At 51.4% G+C, this 18716-nt stretch overlaps 8 protein-coding genes across 13 annotated transcripts; 3 read left to right on the top strand and 5 right to left on the bottom strand.

The window, feature by feature from the left end:
* Positions 1–23: 23 nt before the first annotated feature.
* On the bottom strand, positions 24–5862 carry TERG_05471 (uncharacterized protein; the record flags this gene model as incomplete). The annotated part of the gene is made up of 2 exons (XM_003233548.1): positions 24–84; positions 149–5862. 2 exons carry the CDS (start codon positions 5860–5862, stop codon positions 24–26), a joined length of 5775 nt encoding a protein of 1924 aa, XP_003233596.1.
* Positions 5863–6288: 426 nt separating this feature from the next.
* On the top strand, positions 6289–7073 carry TERG_05470 (uncharacterized protein; the record flags this gene model as incomplete). 5 transcript variants are annotated; one of them, XM_003233547.1, is made up of 4 exons in its annotated part: positions 6289–6309; positions 6370–6452; positions 6517–6924; positions 6986–7073. In XM_003233547.1, the coding sequence occupies 4 exons, from the start codon at positions 6289–6291 to the stop codon at positions 7071–7073; spliced, it is 600 nt and encodes a 199-aa protein (XP_003233595.1). The 5 variants fall into 5 exon arrangements, with proteins under 5 accessions (XP_003233595.1, XP_047606605.1, XP_047606604.1 ...); XM_047749980.1 differs by lacking the exon at positions 6986–7073 and having other exon boundaries at positions 6517–6928; XM_047749979.1 differs by lacking the exon at positions 6289–6309 and having other exon boundaries at positions 6415–6452.
* Positions 7074–7493: 420 nt separating this feature from the next.
* TERG_05469 (uncharacterized protein) lies at positions 7494–9997 on the bottom strand (the record flags this gene model as incomplete). Its single annotated transcript, XM_003233546.2, has 2 exons — positions 9356–9997; positions 7494–9298 (listed from the first exon to the last, which is right to left on the bottom strand). The coding sequence occupies exons 1-2, from the start codon at positions 9417–9419 to the stop codon at positions 7494–7496; spliced, it is 1869 nt and encodes a 622-aa protein (XP_003233594.1). The 5' UTR covers positions 9420–9997.
* A 64-nt stretch (positions 9998–10061) lies between these two features.
* TERG_05468 (serine/threonine protein kinase) lies at positions 10062–12116 on the bottom strand. The gene is made up of 2 exons (XM_047748440.1): positions 11746–12116; positions 10062–11672 (listed from the first exon to the last, which is right to left on the bottom strand). Exons 1-2 carry the CDS (start codon positions 12024–12026, stop codon positions 10847–10849), a joined length of 1107 nt encoding a protein of 368 aa, XP_047604422.1. The 5' UTR covers positions 12027–12116; the 3' UTR covers positions 10062–10846.
* A 1077-nt stretch (positions 12117–13193) lies between these two features.
* On the top strand, positions 13194–13772 carry TERG_05467 (uncharacterized protein; the record flags this gene model as incomplete). The annotated part of the gene is made up of 2 exons (XM_003233544.1): positions 13194–13295; positions 13347–13772. The coding sequence occupies 2 exons, from the start codon at positions 13194–13196 to the stop codon at positions 13770–13772; spliced, it is 528 nt and encodes a 175-aa protein (XP_003233592.1).
* Positions 13773–14010: 238 nt separating this feature from the next.
* TERG_05466 (uncharacterized protein) lies at positions 14011–15524 on the bottom strand (the record flags this gene model as incomplete). Its single annotated transcript, XM_003233543.1, has 5 exons — positions 14011–14180; positions 14236–14290; positions 14343–14608; positions 14669–15113; positions 15189–15524. The coding sequence occupies 5 exons, from the start codon at positions 15522–15524 to the stop codon at positions 14011–14013; spliced, it is 1272 nt and encodes a 423-aa protein (XP_003233591.1).
* Positions 15525–15911: 387 nt separating this feature from the next.
* Positions 15912–17011, bottom strand: TERG_05465 (uncharacterized protein; the record flags this gene model as incomplete). The annotated part of the gene is made up of 2 exons (XM_003233542.2): positions 16948–17011; positions 15912–16894 (listed from the first exon to the last, which is right to left on the bottom strand). Exons 1-2 carry the CDS (start codon positions 16991–16993, stop codon positions 15912–15914), a joined length of 1029 nt encoding a protein of 342 aa, XP_003233590.1. The 5' UTR covers positions 16994–17011.
* A 410-nt stretch (positions 17012–17421) lies between these two features.
* Positions 17422–18707, top strand: TERG_12291 (uncharacterized protein). Of its 2 annotated transcripts, XM_047751269.1 has the most exons (4): positions 17422–17468; positions 17696–17879; positions 17967–18280; positions 18337–18707. In XM_047751269.1, the coding sequence occupies exons 2-4, from the start codon at positions 17777–17779 to the stop codon at positions 18550–18552; spliced, it is 633 nt and encodes a 210-aa protein (XP_047606602.1). In that variant the 5' UTR covers positions 17422–17468; positions 17696–17776; the 3' UTR covers positions 18553–18707. The 2 variants fall into 2 exon arrangements, with proteins under 2 accessions (XP_047606602.1, XP_047606603.1); XM_047751270.1 differs by having other exon boundaries at positions 17967–18707.
* The last annotated feature ends 9 nt before the right edge of the window (positions 18708–18716 follow it).

Below are 18716 nucleotides of genomic sequence, written 5' to 3'. Positions count from 1 at the left end.
TTGTCTTGGTAGAAGATCTCCGTTTAATTTGCCACGGGGACCAGTTCCTCGGGTTCCCGAAGCCGGCGGTGACAACGAAACACGCTTCAGGGCCAACAACTCCTCTCTTCCTTTGCTCTGATCCTGGACCGCCGTCACGAGAACGAACCATCCTTCAGTCTGTGGCTTGGGGAATTGCGGAGCATAGATTCTGAATCCATCTGTTCCATGAGAACGTGGTTGTCTCTGGTTGTCCGATTCCTTGGATTTCCGTCTCAAGACAACCGTCAATCCGTCAAGAGTCAAATCTGCGATTGACACATCAAGATTCGGCAGCATGGGTACTGTCTTTGAAAACTGTGAAGCAAGGGATTGGTCAAGACCGATGGCGTCGAGCATACGAGATATTGCGGGGTTTGGCATAGCTACCAATTTCGTAAGCGACAGTGGAAGCTTGCTAGCATTGATGCTACCATCAGCAACGCTATCAGGTTCAATGCCGGGCAATATTGACAGCGGGTGATCAGTTGGCCAGCGTGCTGATTTGATACATTGAAGCAGCGTCATCATCGTCGAGCAAGCCTTAGGGTAACCTAGCTCTGCAAGCACGTCTATGCAGGCTTGAATAACACGGATGCCTTGGTCGAGGACTGACGTCTGGTCACCAACGTAATCTGAGATTGGAAGTTCAACCCGAGACATGAAGGCTTGGATCAACAAGAACGCCTTGATATGAGGATCCCAAAGCGGTAAATGGTCACTGATTGCTGTAGTAGGCAGCGGTAGGTTCTTTGCAAGTTCCGCATTGACCAGATCTTCGTTGTGCCGGACTGGGAGCTCATCAAATTCCGTCGCGGAACACATCCATCCCAAAGCATCAGCAAACGTGGGATCGGGTTTAGCATGTGTCATCCAGTATCTAACGGTCTTATGAGATATGTAGTAGTAACTCATTATCTTTCCATAAGGAGTTGGGTCGACAAATCCAGTAGCAGTGTCAAACAAGACACAAGAGGATTCCGCAAGTGCCCCAAGTGACTTGTCAACTAGTTCAACCATGAACTCAGATACGATCTCCCGGGCTGCAGCTGAATTGTATTCTTCAGCGGATATCTCGAGCCCATAGTATGACGGATTCTTATGCAATCTTCGGAAAAAGAATGTCCAGGTCAAGTAATCCAACGCATCTTGTTTTGTTGTGATCGTGCCCGAGCTGACCTCTGCTCCTAAATGGTCATCTAGGACTTTGTGCAACGTTGATTCCACGGGAAATCCGGTATGAAGGAAATGTTTATAGAATGCTTTCTTTGCATCTTGGGTGAAAATACGAGCAATACCCGAAGTGTCGAACTGTGGACGGCCCGCACGTCCAAGCATCTGGAGCACATCGGTAAGATCCATGTCTTTATACCCCTCGGCCTTCGCATCAAAGAATTGCGTTCCTTTCACCACAACTAGATGAGCTGGTAAATTGACACCCCAGGCCAAGGTACTGGTCGCAATTAGTATTTGGATTTTGTTGTTAGCAAAGAGCTCTTCGGCTAACTGTCGATCCGACTCAACAAGACCTGCATGGTGGAGGCCAATTCCGAAGCTCAAAGCCTCTTTCAGTGCTGCATCTTTAACTCGAGACATATTGAGTTCCAGGTCTTCTTCTGACATGTGAACAAACCTTCGAGGATCATCTTCCATTCCACAGTAATTGATTAGATCCTTTGCTGTAAGGCGCGTCTGTCGTCGAGATGCCACAAATACGATTACGGGCTTATCAGGCGAGTGATTCTTGATTGCAAGGAAAGTTGGCCTGTTCATCGACTGCATCAAAGGGCAGAAGCCTCTTTGCTCTGGGAAACCGTCAATAAATATCTCTAGAGGCACGGGACGAACGGAGTGCCTAAAGTTATATAGGCCCTTCTTCACTCCCAGCCAGTCCGCAAGGTCGCGAGCATTAGCACAAGCAGTAGACATGCCCATTAATCTAACGGAACCTTTGGACTGAGATGCAATATAGTTCATTCTTGAAACGATGATTTCCAGGATGGGACCACGTTCACCCGCAAGAAGGTGGATTTCGTCAATAATAACTAATCCAACCTGGCGAACGTATCCTCTTGTTTGCCAGCTTCGAGATATACCGTCCCACTTCTCCGGTGTGGTGATGATGATATCTGCATTTTTGATAGTTCTTGTGTCAGGGGTATTATCACCAGTTAACTCCACCAACTTTAAGCCCAAGGGCGTCGCAAGCCGATGTCTCCAGTCATGAACACGTTCTCGCACAAGCGCTTTCATGGGAGCAATATAGACAACTTTTGATCCAGGCTTATCCTTGAAGTTCTGCCACATAGCTAACTCTGCAGCTACAGTTTTCCCACTTCCAGTTGGGGATCCTAAAAGGACGTTCATGTCGGTATGGTAGAGTGTATGGAAAAGTTGGGTTTGCATTGGGTTGAAGTAGTCAAATCTCTTCCCATATACATGCTCAAGCGAAGGGTTCTTCAGTGCCGTTATTGGTAGAGGCTGCAATTCAAGGAGATCTGTATACTCGCTTACTGTATCCGGGCGAATGAGATGCTGGAATGAGACTGGAGCAACGGTTTCAGCACCAAGCCATCTATCTGAGATCACTCTAACGTATATCTGGGATGGTAGAGGGTCTGTCAATGGAATGGTGAAGTTCAATTCCTGGCTGTCATGGAGCTTCCTACGGTTCAGTATGAAGTATTCGTGGTGGTATATTTCTGCAGTCTCTGAATTCTCTACCCATATCCAGAATGGCTCTGATGTGCCATGGTGCCGGGTGTTCCATTGGAAGTCCGCATAGAGATAGAGCCGAATACGAAGCACATCTCTGTTAAGGGGTGATATTTCAACATCAACACTCAACGTTGGAAAGTTGTCAAGTAACTTTTTCAAAGTCCCGCCCATGCGCGTATTATGCACGAGCTGGCCGAGTTCCGCGGTGTCCATCTCTCTCATTGATTCAATGGACGAGGCAGGGAACTTTTCATCAAGATTTTTCAAGATGGTTGGCGGTAAATCAAATTGATGGAATGGATGTTGGAAAGGCCAAATCTGTTTTTCAATGGATTTACAGGTCGATAGCAGGACCTGGCATTGGTATCCCCATCGTCGATTTAATGCAATCATAAAAAGTGACCGGCAAATTCTGGCAGAGTTCTGAGCAACATATGAGGTATCCGAGACAAGAGCAAAGTCTTCAATTCTAGCTCTGGAGATATAAGACTGAAGAAGGATATTGGTCTTTGCGTGTGCAGTATCATTGGCTCCTTCGACCTCAGTTCGCAGGCCTTCTTCACGAAGCCTGTCCAGCTCCTTGAATTCATTGTCTCTTGACTGAATGTTGTCGAATTCTCCACTCATACTAATCATCTTCATGACATCAGCATCACTACCATTAGGGTTCATCATGGAATTGAAGATTTCCACGCTGGTTTGAAGGACGTAGTATTGGCTTGCAATTCGTCCCACATCTTTTGCACGTAATTCCCCGGTATTTTCATTAAATATGATCATTTGACTCTTTTGAAGTACCTTGGCGGCCTTTATAATAAGATCGCGACGCCGCTGAACTAGTTGGGGATCATCACGAATCTCACTCCATTCTATACCATAGGCAGAATGATTCCGTCTCATTCGAACAAACAGATAAGAGTATCCAAGCCACTGAACACCTTCAGTGACAGAGGTGACGGTACCTAACGCTATTTCAGCGTTCAGGTTGTCTACCAACTTGCGGGAGAACCTAGACTCAATGGGCTCCTGAGAGGTGACGGCGGATATATAATGCTGTAGCTTGCTCTGAGGGGTACATATGAAACCGATACCAGTGTCTTGGAATTGAGGTCGACCAGCTCGACCAAATATTTGGAGGACATCCAGAATTCCAAGGTCAATGAATTTTCCTTCCTGGGCACTGTATATCTGGGTTCCTTTGATAATAACAGCTGCGGCTGGCAAGTTTACACCCCAAGCTAAAGTTGCTGTACAGCATAGTACTTTGATAACACCTTGAGAGAATAGGCGCTCCATCAAGTTTCGATCCGATCTAGACATACCGGCATGATGTGTGCCCATTCCCTTGGGTACTAGATCCCTTAACTCTCGAGCACGAGTCCCCTTTAAATCTTTCAAGGCCAGAGAGTATTTTTCATGATCCACAGGGGAGAACAAATCACTACATTGCTCATCCATGGCCATTTTTGCATAAAGGCGAGCAGTGTTGACTGTGTCCTTTCGGGAATGGACGAAAACCATGATTTGATGGCCCGCTTCAAGCATTTCCCTTACTTTTTCGAAGGAGACTTTGTCTAGGTTATCTCTGGATTTCTTGGAGCCAGCATCTCCCTTCACTCCGATGAAATGCTGTTCAAGCGGGACTGGGCGGAAAGAAGCGTCAAAAAAGAAGAGCCCGGCCATGCGGTTGACTTTGAGGAAGTCTGCCACATCAAGGTAGTTAGGGAGAGTTGCAGAAAGTCCAACAATCCGAATCAAGGATTGTGTGCTTTCGACTTGACGTTGAGTTCGGGCTACGAGAGATTCAATCACAGCACCACGCTCATCATGCAACATGTGAACTTCGTCGATGATCAGTAGTTTAACCTTCTGCACTAGTTCAGTGTCTCCAGTACTCTTTCTTGTGACAACATCCCACTTCTCAGGGGTAGTGACGATAATTTGAGTCTGTACAATCTCTTGCTTAGTCAATTGCATATCTCCAGTTAGTTCTCTGACTTGAATCCCGAGCCATGCCAAACGCTTGCCGAGTTTCTCCGTGACTTCGGCTGCGAGAGCTTTCATTGGAGCAACATAGACGATTTTGAAATCTTCGACTTGCACAACAAAATCCGTAGCTTCGGGGTCTTCTAGTGGACTTGGAGTAGTGTGCCGAGCTATGGCGTTGAGGATGGTGAGCATAGCGGCATCAGTCTTACCAGCTCCCGTTGGTGCGCATATAAGCATGTTTTCATTGGTTTTGTATGCAACAGTGTAGAGCAAACTCTGCATGCGATTCAAGGACTTATATCCAGGAAATGTGCCCCGGCAGAGAGCATCCATCTCTGATATCGGGACTAGCCTGTGATCAGCTCCTAGAGTTCCGACTTTTGATGCAGGTACGGCGTATTCAGTATATAGTGGCTCCTCTCTATGGATGGTCCCAACAGGAAGCCCATATTTTCGGCCATTTACCGACAGAGTGTTCCCAGCCTGGTACGTTTTGTAAACATGGGGATACTGTGGTCCCTCACGGTCAACTTTTGCCGCAAGCTGTGCATGCTTATGCTCATAGTCCTGTCGGCGGAGGGCCTCTTCCCTCTCTGCCCGGGTTTGCAGTCGCCCTATGGCCGAAATAGGCTGAGAATCTGGTATAGTAGGCCCTGAAAGAACTTCCTGACGATGAGATAGCAGTTCGATGACAAAATCTAGCTCATCAAAGCCAACGACTTCCGCCAAAGCAATCTGCAGTTCATCTGAAGACATATCAGAGGCAAGAAGAGCCTCTACCTGCTGCTGTAAATCCGGTCCGCTGAGCCCTTCTTTGAGTTGAGCAATGGATTCACACTTCTTTGTGAGCCATCGGCGGTCGTGTTCTTGCTTCTGCTCACCGTGGGATGAGTCAACAGGCAGAGCAACTCCATTGATATCGTCAAATTCGTCGCTTTCACCACTGTCACTGATCAAGTCCCAGATATCGTCGGATGACCCTAGCTGCGAGGAGAAGTCGTCATCGCTCAGATTCAGATCCGAGCCATAGAGAACTGATTCAGGCTCGTTTGGCAGATTCAGCTTCTCTATCTCCTGCCGCATGGCAGTCAGCTGGTCGAGCCACTGTCTTTCTTCTGGCGTTAGATCGGTCGACATGGTGAACAATAAACGAGAGTCAAATACACCGATCTATCTATTCTTATAGCAGTATATAGGGAGGGAAAGACTTCTTCAATGCCAACAAAGATGCAACGACGACGATGTATGTAGTCGAGGAGATGAAGTCGAAAAAAGAAATGTATATCTGTGACTCCCACGGCCCCAGCTTACATAATCCGGGGCCGTTGCTGGAAATGCGACAGCCTGAAGAACGCCTCTCCGTGTCTACAACAACAGACAACACCAACAACTCGAGATCAAGTGCAGTTAAACGGATTTGGCCTTATCTTTCTTTTGAGACTATCTTGACCACGGACTGTTCAACGGCCGATAATATCACGTTCGTTCTTTTGGCTACATAAACCGCCGTCATAGCCACATACCGAAGCGCCCGCACCCCTTGCAAACAACTACACCGTTAACATGAAGCTCTTTTATATTGGAGTATGTGAGGGAGAAGCAAACCCGGATTTCCAGACGTTATATTGACGATGAGTCTTCTAGATTCTGCGAAACGAAGACCGGCCTGCCGTCGAGCTATGCCGTGAAATGGACCTTAGCAGCTTCTCCCGCTTCACCAGGGACAAGTGTGCCGCCCTCCCTACTACGCCTCCAGTCTTCAGCCCCAGCTAACGATATCCCGGCCTACAGCTACGGTGAATTCATGACCCTCTTCTGCAAGACAGTTGCCGAACGCACACGTCCCGGCCAGCGACAGGATATCGAAGAGAAATCATACACATTCCACGTCTACGGCCGGTCCGAAGGCATAGCGGGCGTCATCATTTCGGACGCAGACTACCCTGCTCTCGTCGCCCATCAGCTTCTTTCCAAGATTGTCGATGAGTTCCTCGTCAAGCACCCCCGGACATCCTTTATTGGCAAGGAAATAGGCGGTCCCCTTGACTTCCCGGAGTTGAAGGAGTATATTGTTAAATACCAGGACCCCACCCAGGCAGATAGCATCATGAAGATTCAAAAGGAGCTTGATGAGACTAAGATCGTCTTGCATAAGACTATTGAGAGTGTTTTGGAAAGAGGGGAGAAGATTGACAGCCTGTGAGTTTCTCCTTCCGACAGTAAATACTTTGGAGCGGTCATTCGTCTAACGGTTTATCAGTGTTGCAAAGAGTGACGGCCTAAGCGCACAGAGCAAGATGTTCTATGGCCAGGCCAAGAAGCAGAACAGCTGCTGTGTTGTTATGTAAATGCACTTGCTACATCGGTGTGGTTTTCATCGTACATTCGTTTATTTTCAAGATCGAGGTTCTTCCAGGAAGGCTTTTGCTGGTTGCCTTTCCCCTGGTGGTTGTTAATATTTGCTCCTTGCTGTCCTCTCCCCGCTTGCATAGGCTGTATCAGCTGCATCTGTCATGATCTACATAATGTTGACGTTCATTCTAATACAATAATAGCAAGTATTGAACTTGTATGCTGAGATACTCTGTCAGTGGCATATGGTTTCCTTGGATTCACTAAACAGCATATATGTACAGTCGCTCAGAGGGTTGACAACAATGGAATTTCCCAGCTTAAAACGCTCGCATCAATGGTATAAATAAAGACATCGGGTAAAAGGAACATAAAACATTAAGGACATTTCAAGCGTAACTAAGTCATCATATATATTAACCCCCCACTTCTGCCACGGTGGGTATATTAATGTCGAAATCTTCAGAATCATCAGCAATACGTCCAAGGATGCACCTCGTCCAGTCCAAGAGCGGCTGGCTCGGTTTCTTTCTGTCCCAAGCATACCCTCTCCCTCCGTGTTCTCGCAGATGTTCCATAAATGTATCTAGGTTGCCATATATCGGGGCGGGCCCATGGTTCTGCACACTGCAGAATATGCACCCGAACCCACATACCACCTTATCGGTTGGTTTGGGAGGCTTACACTCAACGTGAGATTTAGCTAGGAAGATCCACCGGTACCTGTTCCCGCTGGGTCCATGCAGATGAACCGTCTGGTCAAACATCTGGAGGACACGCATGCCCTGAATGATAGACGTTTTGACCGGGCCAAGCATGGAGGATAGAACGGGAGCTTTCCCGCTGAATTTGGATTCTTGCACAATTCCTTCAAAAGAACACTTTGAACAGTGCCATGAGCTTTGAAGCATGTACATTCCCACAGGACGGTTGTCGATACGGAATGAGTTCTTCATACTGTTCTGCAGCCGCCAGGCTCCCTTACAGAATCCCGCGAAGTTGTTTTCTTCCGTGGGGAGGTACAGGTCTGGTGGGGGGAGCATCGGTTGGTCTGCGCTGTTGTTCTTGCTTGAAGAGCTGCCTGTCGAACGGGCGAAGGGTTTCCATTTGAACATGGGTAAGGATTTCGTACCCGGCGAGGAAGATAACTGAGAAATGACCTTTTCTGTTCCCGGGTGGGGAGCCTTTCTGGGGTCATTGGAACTTGATCTGGAGGAGGAGGTGCGAGAGAAGATACCAGCACTTAGTTCCACAGCACTTTGGTCTGGTTCTATATGAGGGTCACCGCTGCTGGGATTTGATCTGTACCGGTCCATTGGTGCCTCGACACCTTTGGTGCTGGAGTTGTTGGATGAAAGCACGCTGTATACGCTTGCGGACCTATTTGACTCCTCCCTGATCATGGGCTGTGAGCCCTGCAACTCGGCCAGGCGAGTGGGCGGTGTCTTGACACCATGGCCATGACCGGCACTGGGCCCGTAGGGGGCTTTAGGGGGAGGGTAGTTCGACTGTGGCTTGAGAGGTGGTGAGACGGGGTTGATGCTGCTGGGTGGCCGATGGTTGATGTAGTTGCTCTCTCGCGAAACCCGGTTGCCTAGATCTGCAGACGATATCGAGTTCGATGCCACTCGTGAGGGTGACATGGGAGGAATAGGGGGTGGTTTCCGGGGGTCTGTAGCCGCTGCGGGGGAAGAAGACCCGGCAAAGGGACTGCTGCTGCTTCCAGGATCGCTCAACGCAGCAGGTCTGGTGGGCGATGTGCTGGTTGCCAGAGGAGCCTTCGGGAGCATAGATGGGCTCCCCAGGCTGAGACGCTGGCCGAGCTGGAAGAGACAGACCAGCGCACTGATTCTGCTTTCATCCGAAGCACGCTGAAGGGCTGCAAAGTCGAGCTCAAGGTTATCCAGCAGCGCCATCCGCAGGGTCGCCAGCAGCGTCAGTTGTAGATTGATGACCACATCCTTGAGCGTCTCACGAGCGTTCTGGTCACCGTTGGCGTATGCATTGCCCAGTCGCATCAGATTCTCTTCATACTGGCCCTGTACGATCGGCGGGCCCAGCATGAGCGAGTCTCCTAGATCTGATAGAGCGCTGGTATTGCTCGCCTCGTCTATAGCCGGCGAATCTGGAGAAGTCGTAGCAACTGGCGATGGAGCCGTAGTAGGGGCGGCCGACTGGATACGTTTGACCAGCTTCGCAGCGTCATTATATGCGGCCACAACTAATAAGAGAGTCAGTCAGTCGCCCGATCGTAAATATGGTCTGAGGCGATGATTACCTGCGGCGACACAGCTGCCCACGGACCGGACGTCCATCTGAGGCTGGGACATGATGCTCGACATGGCTGCGAGTCCCTGCCAGCGCGGCGGCTGGGTGGCAGCGACCTATATAGATATATGTATGTTAAGAACAGAGCGGATGAGAACAGGCAGAGAGTGCCATGGACGCAGACAAGACAAACAAGACAAGATAAGAAAAAGAAGCAGAAAGGGAGGAATAATCCAGAAAAAGAGGCATGAGGGATTGCGTACAGAGCGGCATCTCGGCGCCTGCAAGCCTCTTCTGGGCTCTGGGGATACGAGATGCGGGATGGCGGCGCCAGGCATGCGAGGATGCAGCGTATGAGAGGCGACGGGTAGCGATGGTCGTTATCTCGCCGGCCTAGTATCTCTGCGATGGCATGGATGACAGCAGACAGGGCCCAGGTCGGTTGCTACTGTAGTTATCTGAGTCTTGGAGTCGTCTAGATATATGGAGATTCAGGGGGGTTTGTCAAAACTCCGGGGCGATGGAGACATTTATACTTATATACCGCGAACTGCTAGCTATATGTTGGATCCTCGACCAGCGCCAGGTCTTTGTTCGATGACAGCAGGTCATGCGATTGGCCTATGAGCTGCCCAATCGTTGGATGGAGAAGCGTTGTAAAAGGACTAGAAGCTCGGCTGATCGCCTGCCTGTGTGGATGCTGTGCTCCATAGGAACCGTGCATGCTAGATGTGCCCCTGACTGGGGGCGTCGAGATGAAAGAACAAAGATCTCCCTAGTAGAGAGTGCAACCCCGAAAACATACATGGGTGAAAGAGCAGGGAGGCTGTAAAATCATGTCAGGGGCTCGAAGGGATGGAGCCTATAGAAGAAGTCCAACAGCTATATCTGCCATCTGGTTGGATAAGAATAAGACATTGATTTGAGATTATACTCAGAAGCCCGCCTTTATACCCTTGTGGCTCAGTGAATCTACTCAAAACTCTTCCGACAATTATATATAGAATTGTTTGTTTGTACAGACACAAGCAGTTACTAGAGTGGAGCATCGATATTGTACAATATTGACTAGGACTCAAGTACCCCTAACGCACCAGGCATCTCTTCAGGGGTCAGCATGAGCCATGGATCGGTGAAAATTTCATTCGTTGTAGCTCTCTCCTCCGGATCCCACGTCAACATCCTTCGAATAAAGCGTAGGAACATCTCTTTCTCCTTATCACATGAAATGGTTGTGACAAAATCTTCAAGACTAGTCTTTGGTATCGGCGCCTCTCCTATATACTTCCCTGTTTCCCAGTAAGTTACTCCGGCCATTAAAACAGTAAAAACATGGAGGGGAGAATACCATCATCATCAAAGTACTGGGATACAACCGGGCTTTTGCTCATCAGTAGTGGCGGAGGAGGACCAAGGTAGCCTATGTACTGTGCCATTGCTAGCGGGTACACATACTGCCTATGCTCGTGATCAATCGGGTCAAACAGATTTCGGCCTTCTATCAGTTCGAGAATCTTGTGAACACGGTCAGTTCGACTACTCTAAGCTTGAACGTCATATGTTGAAGACCATGTAAACTCACCATGATGCCAACAGACCACATATCAACCGGGCAACTCCAGGGGAGCTGCAAGAGAATCTCTGGGGCGCGGTAAAGATCGGGCATCCACCAGTCGCTGAACTCGCCATCATCCAGAAGTCGCATCTGGCCGAAGTCGGTGAGGACGGGGTGACCCGCCAATTCCAATCTAGTAGACCGAGACCTGTAGACTATACCGCACTCAGTTCCATTCCCGTCCCTTGTAATGATGGGTACGCTCGGATCCTTAGTCTCTTGTTCTTCAACCTCTTTGAGGCCAATTGAGTCATTGTCAATGCTTATAAGGATGTTCTGGGGCAGTATATCTATCATAGTCAATACCCGATTAACAGGAAGAGAAATTGAGCTTGAGAAGTTACCGGTATGCACAACACCACCACACGTATGTAGCCAATTTAGCCCAATGATCAGTTGGTGGACTATTGTTTTCACTATAATCCTAGGCAATATACCACCGGGGAACTGGTCCTGCAGGGTGCGGATACTGTTCCCTTGTGGTCGCGAAACAATGCAGTAATGATGATCACCAGTTTCTGGGTTATCAAGCTCTAGAATCTCGTCGGCAAGGCGTAGAAATTTCAATGCTGGGTGGTTGGTCTCTTCCCTCTCTTCAGCAGTTAACTTCAGGTGTTTGAGCATCTTGACTTCATTGACCACAGGGGGCGTGGAGTTCCGCAAGACATTATCAGTTTGCACCGTAATTTTGAGTGTTTTATACTCTTTTGTCCTACACTTAGTGTCAGTAGGGGAAAAAAAAATCAATAACGAAGTATTCGTTAGCTATGGAAATGCATAAATACCTATTATCTCTCGCAAGCCAAACAGTCGAGTATCCACCGTAGCCCAGTTTTGCAATAACTTGGTATCGACCGTTGAAAACTTCGCCGATCTTGACGGGATAGTAGTTCTTGCGACGATAGAATGAGAGAGCTTGCTCTTCGACCAGTTCCTGCTGCGCCATCTTGTGAGTCCAACGGCGGTGGTAGGTTGATATTGGAGATTTAGGACAGCAGCGAATGGTTGAAGCAGAGCAGAATGATGAAAACCGGAGATGTGGTCTCATGAACATGCTGGCGGCCATGGCTACTCAGTTTCTGCTTCTTCTTCTTCTACTACTACTACCTGCTGCTGCTCCTGCTGCTGCTTTACTCCTTTATCTTTCCATCTCGAAGGGGAGTGCAGTAAAGTTTCACTTGCCGCCTGCCAAGGGCGCTTAGAACTGAGTTTTAATCACGTGGTAAACGATTATCCAGGCTTGGCGCTGAGGCTCAGGCTAGTTGCCGCCAAGGTTTCGGCTATTTTTATTCTCATTTCATGCCATTTTTACCTCCGCTACGCCGCACGCGTAATGAATGGACGGGGCACTCCAATTGGGGGCCGGCGGCTCCAGAACAGCCATAATAGGAGAGATCCGTTGTCAATGCATCCTCAAACATTTAGCTGATGGCTTGCTAGCGGAGAATGGTGGGTTGCATGCTCCACAAAACAGGAACGGAACTCCCGGAACCTTGATCAAAAAGCGCGAGTTCTTTTCAGAGTGCTTCGCGCTTCAAGCTGCTGGTTAGTGCAGCGTGGCTCTTTTAGCTCCACCAATTTGATATCCATGGATGCACAAAGCTCAGATGGCCGTCATGCCCGATATCGAGCATAGCATAGGTCGAGTCAATGCCGTGGGCCATGGCAGTTTTAGGGGGCCTCATTCATGCGTGCTGCCATGCATATCCCAGCACTCTGGGTCCGGCGTTACGCCATCCTCGTGATAACCCTTTTGACAACCTACTCTGGAAAGATTTCCGACAAGATTCATGGAATACCACTTCTACAGGTGCCATGTCACTTTGTTCGTGTATGGATGGTATATAATGGATTCCTGAAACAGAAGTGCCCCAGAACCTGATGTACACCGTTGAACCATTGGTGTTGAATGGCCTATATCTAAGCGCCGATTTATTTATAGGTATATGTCAACAGTGATGGGGCATGATATTCCAAGGATTTGAGCCATGATGCTCTTTAGAGACTACACCGAGCCCAAGTTGGTTATAAAAAGGGGTGCCTGCCCCGCGGTGATATCCTCAATACCCCCCCAGAACAGCTTAAGAAATCCCCCCGAACTAACTCTACCATTTGCACTTTTGAACCGGTCCTATTATACAACCGCCCGAACTTCCCCGCAGCTGCATTCCCCATCTTGAATTTTTGGATACCCACTGCCTACCTATCAATTCAACCCGAAAACTTATTCAAGATGGCTGGACGAGCGAAGCAACTACCTCTCGAGTTGATCAACGCCTGTTCAAATTTATTCCAGTCCCATATCAAGGCGATTGTGGAAGGCAAAAATCCGCATGTAAGCTGATACCCTTTCCTATTAGTGGAACGGTTACTAACTACTATGCAGGTCACGTTTCCCTTTAAAGGGATAAAGCTCCCTCGGGGCACGAAAGAACACTGTCCCTTTACAGATCTGGAAGAAGTACGCAACTCTGTTACTATCCAGTTCCTCGGCACTCCACACGGCAACATTACGGCACATCTGTTCAACGATGGAACACTCAAAACGTCTACGATGATGCACCAGGAGAACAACCGGCGAAGGGAACAAGAAGCTGGATTGCTTGTTGAAGAAAACAAATTCCCACACCTCAACCAGACGCCTCTGCGCACTCAAGCATACAACAGGAAGATGGCAAGGATTCGAAATGCACGGGACAACTCAACCTGGAGTATCATGAAGAAGCAGCTGGAGAAGGCCACCGCAGAGGAAGAGTATAACCGGTTTCTCCAGGAACAGGCTGAGCAACGAGCCAAAGCTGCAAAGAAGTAGGGGTCAGAAGGTTAAAGCTATCATTCGGCAGGTCGATATACGCAACGGAGAGATATATCACTGTATATCACTGTATGTTCATGGTGGAGAAAAAGAAATGTTTCGGCTGTCATTTTTCTTTTCATTTTTCTTTTCAATTTTTTTTTTTTTTTTTTCGAGACGTTTTTTGCATTTACATGTGTTTTATTTATCTTTGCTGTAACTCTACAATTACTCTTCTCTATGTAAAAGGTATATTCTAATCCCTTTTCCTGTCGACGCTCGGAACAAAGGCCCAGCTGAGTCCCATGAGAGCGATGAGGCCGACCAGGATGGGCTGCAGGACACTGGCACCAGCCTTGGAGGCAATGGCGCCGGTGACGGCTGGGAAAACTGTTCCGCCGGCCTGGGCCACGACGAAGATGAGTCCTGCTGACGTTAGACGTAATTTTATTGCACAACTGCTATGGTAGCGGTGGCTTACCGAGGGCGGCTGTATGGATGTGTGTGGGTATCAACTTGGAAGCCACCGACATTCCCTATTAAGCGGTCAATAATTGGTGAAAGCCAAGTAAGACAAGACGTAGTTACCGAGGCAAAGAACGGCCCTGACAAGAAGCCGAAGACGCTGACAACGACGCTGTCTGCAATGATATTATCGACACGCCAGAAGACGATCTGCAGGGCCAAACAGCACAGCGAACAGACGAGAATCACCGGCTTCTCGCCGAGTCTATGGGCAGGCTCAGCCAGCAGGAGGCGGCCGAGCATGATGCCGCCGAAGTATCCCGTGGGCACGTATCCGACACGCGAGAGATCTCCCTTGCGTTCCTGGACGAGATACTCGACCAGCCATCCTATCGTTGCAGGTCAGACTCGGTAATAGTAGTTTGCTATTCAGGTGGGTGATGGTGTACCGCCCACGGTGATGGCAACGCCGAGATAGAAGAAGTAGAACAGGCTGAGCAGCCAGACGGGCCTACACTGCAGCGTGAGCTTCATCTCTGTCCACGTAGAGGTAGAGCCAGCATTGGTATCGTTGGTGTTGGTAGAGTTGGTGTTGCTCCATGCTATCGAGATGCAGATGTGCTCCCTGAACGCCCACCAGACAAGCAGCAAGTTGAGCAGGCCGAGCCCTCCCGGCACCAGGTAGAAATACATCCACTCATCGGTATGCGTAGCCACGAGAGCGGCCAGCAGAGGCCCGACGAGACATCCGGCGCTGTAGCTGGCGTGGATCAGCCCCAGCCAGCGATGCGCGCCCTCGAGGCCCGCCACGAAGACGTTTGCCTGGGCGTCCTGGTATCCCTGGCCCAGGGCGGCGAAGACGAAGGTCACTGCGAACAGGCCAAACGGGGGCGTCTACCAATATTAGCAGTGTATACTGGATGAGTTTGGCATAGGGTATGATATTGGTATAGGGTATAGATGGAGTACCCAGAAGCGGAGGAGGTGAGCCACGAGCTGGGCCGCGGCGCCGGCGACGAGAGCGCCCCCCAGCCCCGTTGCGGAGCGCATCCAGCTGCCGGTGAGGGCAGCGAGGAGCCATCCGACGAAGGAGAGCCCCCAGACGAGGCCGACGGAGGAGGAGGAGAGGCCGTAGGAGCGCAGCAGGTAAGGGACCAGGGCCCCGAGGCTGCCGTCGTTGACGCCGGCGACGAGGAAGCAGAAGGCGGCGGCAGCGATCCTGGTGGCCTTTTTGTCTTCCTTTACTCCTTCATGGCGTGATGCGTGAGGCAGTTCTTGCGTCAGAAGCTCGATCTCCGCGTTCATCGTGGATTGTCAGCCTGTAGTTACTGTTGGTTGTAGGGCTGTGTTTTGGATGGTGTGATGTGTTGGATGTTCAAAATTTGGTAGCTGTGGATGCAGTGACGAAGGAGATTGTCATTCAGCTCCATAACTAGTCGCAGCTAGATAGGCTAACTCATGGTACATGCAGGATCCTGGTAGGAGAAAGAGAAGCAGAGAAGCAGAGAAGCAGAGAAGCAGAGAAGCAAAAGAAACAGAGAGATGCGCCTGAGATGCCCGAGTGTTCGCTGTATTCAAATTGAGTGCCTGATCCGCCATGCAGTGGTGCTCCGTCTGAGACTCCATACCCAAAAGAAGAAGAAAGAATAAAGCAAAAGAGAAGAGGTAAGTAACTATTAAAAGAGAGGGAAGTCAACAGCATCGCTTGCGTTGGACGGTGAGGTCGAGGCCGCCGTCCGCGTCCTGCTCAGGCTCGTCTTCCGCATCGCCTATGAGGGCCGGCGGGAAACTGAGCCAACTGCGCCTCTTGTCAGCGTCCCCCGAGGTGCGACCGGCTCTCGACCGGGCCCTGATGCTCCCGTTGCTGCCTCCGGGCGTGTGGATGGCGGAGGAGCCAGCAGCACCAGCAGCAGCACGGCCAGCACGGCCAGCACCAGCAGCACCGCCAGCACTGCCCCCAGACGCCTCGCCCTGCCGCTCTCTCCGGGTGCGCTGCTCGACCAGCTTGCGGGTGATGACCCGAAACACCTCGTCGATGCCCTCGCCGTCCTTGCTGCTGATCTCGTGGCAGCAGTCCCAGCCGATGTCCTGCGCCCAGAACCCGCTGTTCCGCTTGCTGTCCGGCGCCATACTCCCACTGTAGTTGTAGTTGTAGGCGTTATTATTATTATTATTATTGCTGTTGCTGGCGCTGCCCATGCCAGAGCTTGGGGGCGGCGTCGATGCCTGGGACGGGTACAGCTGCTCGGCGACGTAGGCGATGGTACGCTCAAAGGGCACCCGTCGACGGGCCGGGTCGTCCGCCACGATATCCGACTTGGTGCCGACGACGTGGATGACCAGCCCGTCCGCGGCCTCACCACTGCCGCCGCCGCCGCCGCCGCCGCCGAGATTCTGCTTGAGCTCGAGCAGCCAGCCGCGCATCTCGTCAAAGGAGCGCTCGTCGGTGATGTCGTAGCAGAGCAGCCCCGCGTGGGCGCCGCGGTAGTAGAGGCGCGAGATGCTGCGGAAGCGCTCCTGGCCGGCGGTGTCCCATATCTGCAGCCGCACGATGGTGTCCGAGGTCGAGTCGAGCACCCGCTTGGTCACGAACGAGGCCCCGACGGTCGACGCGGGCGCCGTCTGGCTGAAGGAGTTGCGGACGTAGCGCTGCACCAGGCTCGTCTTGCCTACTCCTGCGCCCGGTCAGTCAGCAGAGCGTCTCAGGGAGACCGTGGAAAAGACCTACCTTGGGCCCCGAGGACAACGATCTTGGCTTCCAGGCTGTTGCTCATGTTACATGTCGTATGTTGCGGTCCTGGTGGTGAGATGGAGATGGAGATGGAGATGGAGATGGAGATGTCACGGAGTCGCTAACACTGCTCGACTAACTAGCACTGCGGAGCACGAGAGTCACTCAGCAGTCGACCAGCCCTGCGGCCAACCGCCCGGCGATCGCCTGCGACGTCCATCGATCCCAGGCCTGGCATTAGGCATTATCGCTATCAGCAGCCGGTGTTACAGCGCGCAGCTCTTGGAGTCTCCATCCTGGCCGGCTCTGCGCGATGAAACGGCGGCTGTTCTCCGTCGGTCGCCTTCCGCTGAAGACATCACCACATTACTATCACTATTACTATTACTATACTGCTATCACTATTACTATTACTATTGCTATTCTATTACTATTACTACCTGCTATACTGCTATATTACTCCTGGATGGCCTGCTCTGCGTCTCGTCTCGTCCTGCACAGCTGAAAGACCTCCCTCTGTAAGTCAGTCGAGCCCCGAGCAAAAGCCTTCACACAGCCGAGGAAGACCAGCCAGAACCACATGGAGTGGATGGCGATGGAAGCTCCGGCTGCTGCTGCGTCCTCGTCCTCGCCGTCGTCGTCTTTTCCGAGGCGTCTCTCGTGCGAGACGGCGGCGTCATTCTGGCTGCTTCGCTACTGGCGGGTTGTATATAAAGCTGCGGCGTGCTGACCGGCTGGCGAGCAGACACACGATCAGCCTCAACCACCGACGAGAAAGACAGAGATATAGACAGAGACAGAGAGAGAGAGAGAGAGAGAGAGAGAGATGGGCAAGCTCACAGGCGCAGAGGTCGCGCGGCACAGCTCGGCGGCGTCGTGCTGGGTGGTGCTGCACGGCCAGGCCTACGACGTGACGGACTTCTTGCCTGGTAAGCCTGAGGAAGCCTGAGGAAGACCGTCCAATTGATACAGCTACAGACGCAAGCACGGCGAGCAGAGACGCTGATGAGGCTTAGAACACCCCGGGGGCCAGCAGATCATCCTCAAGTACGCGGGCAAAGATGCCACGGCCGAGTTCGAGCCCGTTCACCCGCCGGACACGCTGGACCGGTACCTCGACCGCACGAAGCATCTCGGCCCCGTCGACATGGACACGATGGAGAAGCAGCTCGCGGCGGCCGACCCGGACGAGGAGCAGCGGCTCGAGAGGATCCGCCGGATGCCCTCGCTGGACCAGTGCTACAACCTGATGGACTTTGAGTCCGTCGCCCGCCGCGTCATGAAGAAGACCGCCTGGGGGTACTACTCCTCCGGCTGCGAGGACGAGATGGTGCCGCTCACCCACCCTCTATTATCATTGTCCATGGATGCTGACAGTTGCTGCAGACGATGAGGGAAAACCACACGGCGTTCCACAGGATCTGGTTCCGGCCGCGCATCCTCGTCGACGTGGAGAGGGTCTGCACCCGCACGACCATGCTGGGAACCCCCGTCTCGGCCCCCTTCTACGTCACGGCGACTGCGCTGGGCAAGCTGGGCCATTCCGGACGGCGAGGTCTGCCCTCACGCGCGCCTCCGCTACCCACGACGTCGTGCAGATGATCCCCCACCCTGGCGTCGTGCTCCTTTCGACGAGATCTCCGACGCTAAGATCTGACCGGGCGGACCCCAATGGCTTGCAGCTTCTACGTCCAACAAGGACAGAGCCATCACCCGCCGCATCGTCGAGCACGCCGAGGCCCGCGGCTGCAGGGGCCTCTTCATCA

Source organism: Trichophyton rubrum (assembly GCF_000151425.1).
Source record: "Trichophyton rubrum CBS 118892 genomic scaffold supercont2.6, whole genome shotgun sequence".
In the NCBI taxonomy this organism is placed as follows: domain Eukaryota; kingdom Fungi; phylum Ascomycota; class Eurotiomycetes; order Onygenales; family Arthrodermataceae; genus Trichophyton; species Trichophyton rubrum.
The sequence above is the reverse complement of the archived record's forward strand: the minus strand, read 5'-3'. Positions and strand labels throughout refer to the sequence as shown.